Source organism: Trachymyrmex septentrionalis, unplaced genomic scaffold (genome assembly GCF_001594115.1).
Source record: "Trachymyrmex septentrionalis isolate Tsep2-gDNA-1 unplaced genomic scaffold, Tsep1.0 scaffold51, whole genome shotgun sequence".
Taxonomy (NCBI): domain Eukaryota; kingdom Metazoa; phylum Arthropoda; class Insecta; order Hymenoptera; family Formicidae; genus Trachymyrmex; species Trachymyrmex septentrionalis.
The window spans coordinates 85865-95233 of record NW_017305683.1 but is presented as its reverse complement, the minus strand read 5'-3'; the positions used below and the strand labels follow the sequence as shown (position 1 = coordinate 95233).

The window sequence follows — 9369 nt, the reverse complement described above, 5'->3', positions numbered from 1 at the left end:
AAAAAAGTTTTTTCGAACTGCTATTATTTATTACGTGTCTTTGTTAGTTGCGTTATATAATTTTTAGTTGCGTTAGTCTATCGAAATCATATACTGACATCGCGGATAGGTTAACACAACTAAAAATTTGCTGTTACAACCAAAAACTAGTTGCTGCAACCATATAAACATGTTATGCCATATTTTACTATCTAAATTGTTGCAGCAACCAATCTTTTTTTTCGGTGCTTATATTTAAAATGGAACAATTCACGCAAAAACAAGTTGGTGTGCTTTTTCTCGTTGTTATTTAGTTTAAAGTGACATTTCAAGAAAATGTAAAAGGAATATATAGAGCGATGGAAAACCTATTTAAAGTTTTTCCTGCAATAAAGTTGAAAGCATCGTGAGACGCGAGAAACTTTACGTCCGTTTGACCGAACTGCGTAGAAGCAATAAAGCGTTGTAAAAATACACAAGGTGTTACAAGTTATGTGTGATGCTCTTAAAGGTATCACGCACTTTGATCCATGTCTAAGAAGACTTTATTTTTATATAATTTTTCATCCTTACATAATTTCATTATGATTTAACCCCTTTAAATCTGATTTTAATGAACACATGTTAATTTCTTTTTCAATTCAGTTTAGGAGCACTTTAATAAATAAATAAATAATTCATAATAAAAAAAAATTTTTTTTTTTTGCAAAATTTGGACTATTTTTCCAATATTGTATTATTACGCACATCTAATCTCAGACAATGTTGATAAAACTAAATAATTTCAGTAAATGTCTTTAAATTTTATGCACATTACAGAGAAGTCTGAGGGAGTTAATAATATAAGGCATTGTAATACAAAAATCGACGATGTTTTTTAAATCAGTAAATGCAATAATATTTGCAACATAAAATGTATAAAATACGCGCACTTATATTATCGCGTATATACATAGTAGTCATCTTATCATCTTTCCATGTTTACGCATTTTCATGTGTTTCAATAATAAAATTCACATTGGATGAAATAAAAATTCCATTAAATTACGCCGCACATCACAGCTGAAGATTTTGCTGTTGCAAGGGAATGCAACATATATACACGTGCAGCAATGAAAGCGGTGAAAGGGATAAAGTTGTTACCCGGCCAGCAGTGGGATGCGAGAGAGTGCTGAATCCTTGGTAGCCAACCCCGTGCTACAAGCTGCGCGGCAAACCTATCTATTGTTCCATAAACAATGCAGAGTGCCGGGGAGATTCTGCCCGGCGGGTCGCACTTTCAGGGGGTTTTAATCAAGTAGTCCCGCAGGTCTTGTGTCGGAACTACTCGCTTACCGGTTTAGCGGAAACCTTTAAAACTTTCGGCTTAATGGGAAACCGCAATATGGTCCGGTCGAGCGAAATTTCACAGCGGACGTGCCGCGGCAGGCGCAAACAAAAGAGAACGTGAACAATTATTACTTGCGGGCACGCCTAAATTTTATCATTCCTCCCCCGATCGGGGTAACTCAATTTAATTGCCAGCGATCTGATTATTTCACGGTAGGACGACGATCGATGCCAGTTAAGATTAAACTATGCGCTATTATCATATCGCGTGAACTCACGCATTGCCATGTCATATTATAATACATTATGAATAACGCCGTTAATAAAGTTATCATCAACTTGTAATTCTCTTCTATTGTAATTGTCTTCATATCTTTTATTTGTGGAGTTTTTCCGTGTTCTTCACTATATATGCATTCACTGTGTGCATTTTTAACCTACACTTCCATTTTGTCTATTTGTCGAAATAATATAAAGAGAATAATACGTTTAAAATGTTGTAAAATGTGAGGATTGCCAGGAAAATAAAATAGAATAAATTAAATTCTTCGCTATGTAACAGGAATAAAATATTTGTCTAATGTTAATATAATACAGAATGCAATGAGAGAGACATCTACCGCGCCCAGATATGTACATATTACGTGAATATTACGTATCATATATTAAAGTTATAGACATGTACTTGATGTACGTGTCTATAATACTACGTGATATTGCCTGCGTCGACCTAGAAAGATCAGTGCTCGAGCTATAACGTTATTAAACTTCGGCAAAATTGGCTCCCAATCGTCGGACTTGATAAAGTTTCGCGTTGCGCTCGTACCGGTGAAAATGTTTCGAAATTTTCACGGGACATTGCGCGTCTGCGAATGACGTGAAATCTTTCGTGGCTCATCCGTTGTCGGATTTAAGCGGCAAATGTGCGTAAAGAAAAGCGGTGCGCGCGCGGAAGTACCCTGAAATAAATTAGCGTTCATTCACATCGAATGCCGGGCCGTGCTTTGCATAACGTTTTCCGCGACGTATTCTCGGCGGCGTAAAAATAAGCGAACAGCTTACTCGAAGACGAAGTGGAGGGTTGGCCACCTATTTGGGAATTAGTACGTGATGTATTCCGCCCCATAAGCGAAGGATGGGTCGCAGATATTTCATCCCATCCCCCTTTCTCGTAGCCTTAAGTGCTCTTTTTCGCGTTATAACCGTGAGATAACCCAGGTACATTCATTTTCAAGCGAAATCCTCGGCCAACGATTATTGCTGCTAATGTATCCGCGAATGTTAGACCAGACGTACGTAAGTGATTCTTATGTATTTATTGCACTGGTAGTGAAAACATTTTCACAGGCACATTAATAATGATGACTGTGACAAATAGCGCAATTATATAAGTTATATAAAATATTGAAAAAGCAAACACGGCATTCAATATTTTTATCTTTCAAATCTACGTCACTCGCGCCTTCCATTCTGCAAAATAATTAAAATAAAATCTATTTTTATTCTATCTGATTCGCTATTTTCATGTAAAAAAGGAAAAAGAAAGTCCATTCCATTTAAATAACCTGAAATTTTCAATACACAAACGCGGAATACTTGAATAGGTAACAATCATACGTATATAAATAATATGTATAAATGTGTATATATAAATACACACGTGCACGCACACACAAATGGTACGTTAAATAAATGGTATGTGTAAGAATTAAAAACATTCGGTCACATTTTCCAGTAGCTATTTGTATAAGCTTTATGCATGAAAAAACATAAAAATGTCCACAGGTACCAGACAAATTGCGTAAATACTTGCGACAAACGTGGACAATGAGTAATGAAATGAAATAAAATCGCTCGTTACTACAGTACGGATTCAGGGAGCATCAACGATCAATTGTCATGGACGCTTGACGTCACGAGGTTTGAAAGACAAATTACGTTTGCAGTGCAGCATTGCGTAAAGCGGATGAAAGACGGGGCTATTATATTCCAGTTTCCAGCGAGAAATTTCTCAGATAATATTGACTCCGTGCTGAACGCTGACTTTACCAGCGGTTTGGAAGGCACAAAGGAACCTCAAACGGTAACGAGAAAACGTAACGTGCCTCTTCACCGCAAGCATTGGCGCACCACAGACATCAGGGCGTTCGATACCGGTTCGAGCTTATGTGTACGTGTGTTCTCCCTGGCGCAGAACTGGGCGAGCGTTGCTGGGTGTGTAAGCGTAAAATGAGTGCGAGGTATAGCCGACTTTGCGCCGTGCTTTATACCCGATGCACATCGGCTCCTATTCTCCTGTACGTTCGTACGTCTCCCCGGTACATCGGTGCGGCGGGAAACTCAGCTCGTTGTCGGTTTCGATTTTCCAGTCGCATCGCGTTATGTCGGCCTCGCGTCGACAAGCCGTGGTCGCATTAACGGGGAGATCTTGCCAGGACTCGTGAGAGTATCGGTGACGGAAATACTCGTGATATATGTGTCTCTCGCTTTCTCGCTATCTACCTTTGCTTCTTGCGGTAGATATAAACAGGTGAGCGAGGAGGAAGTGTGCGCGCACGTCCATGACTTCACATGTATGTACATTTAACGGTCGGTGAATAGTACATATGTGCAAGGATTCGTGAGTACACACATAATCACGAGCGCGCAGCTACATTGATCCACGATAATCGTGTAGATGTGTACAGTCGAGTGGATGGTTTGCGCGGTATGTACATGTCTATTACACACACGCGTCCGAATGAGTTTAGAGTCGTCTCGTATCGAGAAAGAGAGAGAGAGAGAGAGAGAGAAAGAGAGAGAGAGAGAAAAAACTGAGTCTGTCCACCCTGTCCGACTAGCGCTGATGGGAATGGAGTAGCGCACACGGACGCACGATGGACGGGTAGTGACCAGGCGGTACCCTTCGAAAAGGTGGAAGAAGCCAATCGGGTTTCCCGAGCACGAAGCGTGCGATACGGCATCGACGAGTGTCGACGAGTATACGCGTTTCCATAACTATGGAGGCAAGGTGAATTTTCGTTCGTGCGCGCAGGTGAACCTCTGGTATCGGGCTTGTCGGAGTATAGCTTGCCCTCCTACTCCTCCGATTCGGCCATTGCATCCGATTCCAATTCACCCCTCAGCCCCGGCCACGACATCCGTGAAACGTCATTGAATTGCGGCGCGTTATCGCTCTTATGAACGATCGTATTAAAGGCACGAGCGGCGCGACGATTCGTTTCCGCCGTCTTCGTCGTTTATTTTGTTCCTCATGGCTACCCCCGGCACTCGTCTGTGCTCTAATTTTCCACCCGCGTCTCTTTCTTTTATCTTTTCCCTCGTGTTCTCGCCATCGCCCTTCCGCACGATCAGTTCCGGTACCTGTCCGCCGGAGGTAAATCTCCCTTGTACCTGCAGGTGCCTCGCACCACTACCACCATCACGTTCAACGACGGCAGCACCTCGACGCGCGATAGTTTTGCTAAATTCGATTTGCTTTCTCATCTCTCTCAGCCATTCTTTTTCGGTTACTCGCCCCGAGGTGGGCGAAAGGGTAGACTGCGCGCGGATGGGGTATACCTTCGGCTCAAGAAGAAGCAAGAAAAGCCGGCAACCATCTATACTTTCTCGGAGGGTTGGTGGGTGTCTGGAGGCTATCAGGCGGGAAGTAATGGCGTTAGCCCGTCCCTCGTGCCCCAGAGGCCAACACATCAGTTAGTAACACGGTCGTACGGCTCGAACGCGAACCATATTCACCATCGCGATATTTCGTCCAATTACACGGATAATCTGACGCTCATCTCGAATGATGAATCGTCGGTTTGCTGGAAAGCATCTCTGTGCGTCGACTAATATCGATCACCTATCGATGCATAGCAACTTCACAAATCCATAATTAAAGATGTGATAATAACGGATCTCTATCTAAAGGATATTAAAGAAATCAAGAGATAATTTCATTTTTTAAATTAGAAAAACTTTATACTTTTATAACATTTAATTTTACGATAATATCAAGTACGTCATAATTGATTTAAAAATTTTATGTTTTATTAAGAACTGCTTGAGTCTGTAATCTCAAAAACTTATTTAAGGAATCGTAAAATAAAATTATTATTAAAAATTTAACAAATATCGGAAAGTTTTTTAACGAGAGCTTAGAACACTTATAACTTATTGCTTCCCTGTTCTCTGCAGGATTCAAATACTGAATTTTTTAAGAGAAAGTAAAAGAATTAACAAAAATATGATAATAGACGTTTTTGGAAACGAAACAGTTTATGTAAATGGATGAAGTATGGATAATGGCTCGATATAAATAAAATATTCATAGCTTCTAAAAGGTGTTAACCCTCAACGCCCATGTGCTGTGCGCGAACATAAAAGTTTATTTCCTCTTTAGTAATGTTATGAAATGTCATCTTATAACTTCAGCTATCATTTTAAGTTCTTCTCAACGTATATTTTCAAAGCAATAAATATTTGTTACGAGTGCGCGTTAGCCCATTTTAAAATAATACGGACGAAGTATAGTATAATACATTTATAAATATAACATGTATAATTACAGCAACACTTACATGGTCAACAATATTTTTCTTCTTTACATTATCGGATTTTTCTAGTACGTTCACCTTCAATGATTACCTTCCATTTACGATAAAATTAGGTTGCATTTTCATGTATTATATAATAATGTCCAAACAATGCGAGATGAGATGGAATTTTTTTCAATGTGATGCATCGCGATGCATTTGCGTATTAATAAACAATATTTAGATACACGAGTTTTTATTAAAAAACTGTTGTTTTAGAAACTGATAAATTTATTAACAATATTGAAACAATGCTATGTTTATACAATTATATCTTACCTTCTCTATAACTAAAAAAATACGAAATAATTATTATACTAATAAAGACACAATTTAAAACATATAGCTCATATTTTCTTCAGCTTTATTTTCTAATTCATGTTAAATCAGATTAATTTGTTAATTTGTTTTAGCGATATTTCTCGAACCCATTTTCATAGATTACAACGAAAAAGAATATATTTGTAATTAAGGAACTTTCAAATAACAGTTAAATTGGGTGCAATTACAATGGTAAAATATTTCAAAAGAATTTTTATATGTTGCTTTGTGTCGCAAGAATTTTTAAAGTTATTATTTTAATTATCGTTCTTTTTACAGAAAAATTGTGAAAATAACGCAAAATCAAATGTATATAAATAGCTGTGAATAAAAATGAAGATAAAATAACATACAAATAGAAACATTTATTAACAACTTTATCTTATTTTTATTTTAATATAAGAACTTTTCAATTTATTTATCTTATTAACACAATAAATCGGGCATCACTTTGGCAGCGGATAATCAGTAAATCATCACGCTACGTAATCGACTATTTTTCCATATCAGAACGCGCGACATCCATATTTATCAGTATCAGTTTATACGGCCGGCTTAGTATGGAGTAGTGGTTTACGATCTGACGATCCTCTGAGCGTCGGCATTCGGCGTATGCTTGGAAGGCAATGAAAATTTAAATTAGCGCGCAGAAATTAAATCCGACCTTTATCCTTTATTGAGGAAACCCTCTGGAATCTACAGACGGTTTGACGTCTCTCCTTTCCGTGAATATCCACCCCGACAGACTGACTTGTACTTTTTAGTCTAGTCATAATTAGTAATTAAGAGGGTAATTAGCATCGATCGAGACAGATTCAAGGAAGTAGACGTGTTCTTATATCGTGTGGTTATTTTCATCATGATGAAATGACAAGGACGCCACAGCTGCGCTCATCGATCCGTTATTTACATTGAAGTTTGATAATTGTTAATCTTCATAGCGAATACTAATTTAATAAATAAATACGCAATTTAGTATTTATTTGTACTAATTGTAAATATAATTGTAATTAGTTTGAATTACAAATAATTTTTTGTAACATCTAAAATTATATTTTTATAGAACTACCGTTGAATGTATAAATATCATTTTACTATCTCTACAAACCTACATCCTATTCGTTTACTAAAATGTAGAGTAAGAACAAAACATTCTGAGCAACTCAATACGAAATAAAAAAGTTTAGCGAGGTAACTTTTCACGCAGAAATTGAAGAAATTTTACCGGATAGCATATCCATATCTCAATGTTATCGACCCCAACTCCGAACTAGCTGTGAACTGCAACTACACTTTTGGACACATTACAGTACAGTTTGGCGATACAGTGGTTATACCGCGCGCACCTGAATAATTGCGTTCTGGCCATGGCTCAACCGAATTTTGATGTTGGACTAGGAGAGGAATAATTAATCGTTAAAGCACAGCATCCGTTAGCGGGGTGGATAATACTAACTTAGAGACGTAGCTGTATATATCATTGCATTATATTTGCTCAGAAAATTGTATTATTCATATAATGAGAAAAAAACGCATAAAGAGTGATTATGTTTAAAAACGGATTTAATTAGTGATAATCGCTGATGTAAACATATAATACAATTCGATATCGGAAAATTTATAAAATATTCCACATTATGCATATGATACATTTAATTATCGTTATATTATATAATGGCAAATGTGTTGTTTTACTTTCGAGAGTTTCATTATGTTTATATATATAATTATACGTATATATTTGTTCATTTATTTTATCTAATTTATCTACAAAAATATTAAGTATAATTTTAAAATTAATATTAATCATATTTAAGTTATCAGATTGAACTTTGTAAACTTTAAGTAAATATTACACTTAAGAAGTATCCAAAAAATTCCATCTTCCTTAAAATTTGAATCAAATAACATATAATATTGAGATACATTGTGCTATTTAAAAGTAACTTGAAATTAACAGTATTTTTTTAATATTTCAAATTTAGCACTCAGTAAACACTTCAAATATGTCATCACTGATTGTAGATGTAACTTTGTAATTAATTCATAAGTATGATAAAAATATAAATTTAAATAAAAATATCATACTAGAATTGAGATCGGTCTAAAAGTAGTAAAATTAGCATTTGCGATGATGATTATCGATCGGCATATATCTCTCAACAGCATTATAAAATAACTATCCTATTTGGCGTTAAGCTCTGAATCCATCGTCTCTATTCAATTGTCTATTCCTGATAATCATGACGAATTAATTATGACTTACCACTCTCGCCATTATAATTTATGTTCTGACCATCCTCCCGTCGCCACATGACGTAAGGCTCCGGATATCCGGTCGCTTTGCACGTCAATGTCACATTGGAAGCTTCGCGGACCACCATGTCAGTGCTGGTCTCTTTGGTAATAATTGACGGAGGTACTGTAACACAAACGTTAAAAAAAATTTTATTTTCATGCTAATCACATTTATATGAATTTGAATTCTTTACAGACTTGCGATCACATCCACACATACACACACACACACACACACACACACACACACGCGCGCGCGCGCGCGCGCGCACACACACACTTATATTTATTATGAGTTATTAAATAATATGTTGATAGAAAAAGTTGATAGATAATTTTTTGGAGGACTATAATTTATAAAAAAACAATTTTAAATATAAATAAGAAGTATATGCACTTTGTACATGAAACACTGCTTACCTACAACTTGTACGTAACCTTGACGACTCTTCATTGGATCCGTATTCACCTGGCACATGTACCATCCGCGATCAACTTCTTGAACTTCCTTTATATGAAGATACCATGAACGATGATCATTGAACGATAACGTGATTCGGGGATTCTGGGTAATTACGTTCTGATGAATCGACAGTATAGTTTGCGTGTCGACGCGCACCCATGCCACCTAAAACAAATGGTAGAAAATATCTCTCTTAAACTCTCTTTATACATATCTCCATTTTGTCTGCTTAATTATGGAAATACCTTTCGATATATATATATATATATATATACAGGGTGGTCCAAAAGTCCGTTAACATTTGAATCGGCAGCTGCGTCGAGCAGCGAGGGTGAGGTGGGGCGGGCGAGGGACGGAATGTTAGAGCGGTCGATGGGAATTTAGTGCCATGGCGTCATTCAA

At 36.9% G+C, this 9369-nt stretch overlaps 1 protein-coding gene across 4 annotated transcripts in view; it reads right to left on the bottom strand.

Moving 5' to 3' along the window:
• The window catches only part of LOC108751785 (neurotrimin), a 79298-nt gene that overhangs the window by 13585 nt on the left and 56344 nt on the right, over window positions 1-9369 (bottom strand). For all 4 annotated transcript variants that reach the window (XM_018492190.1, XM_018492191.1, XM_018492192.1 and 1 more), the window contains exons 4-5: window positions 8925-9132; window positions 8473-8628 (exon numbers count right to left, since the gene is read on the bottom strand). In XM_018492190.1, the coding sequence (XP_018347692.1) occupies window positions 8473-8628; window positions 8925-9132 (364 nt within the window). The remainder of the gene's footprint in view (window positions 1-8472; window positions 8629-8924; window positions 9133-9369) is intronic.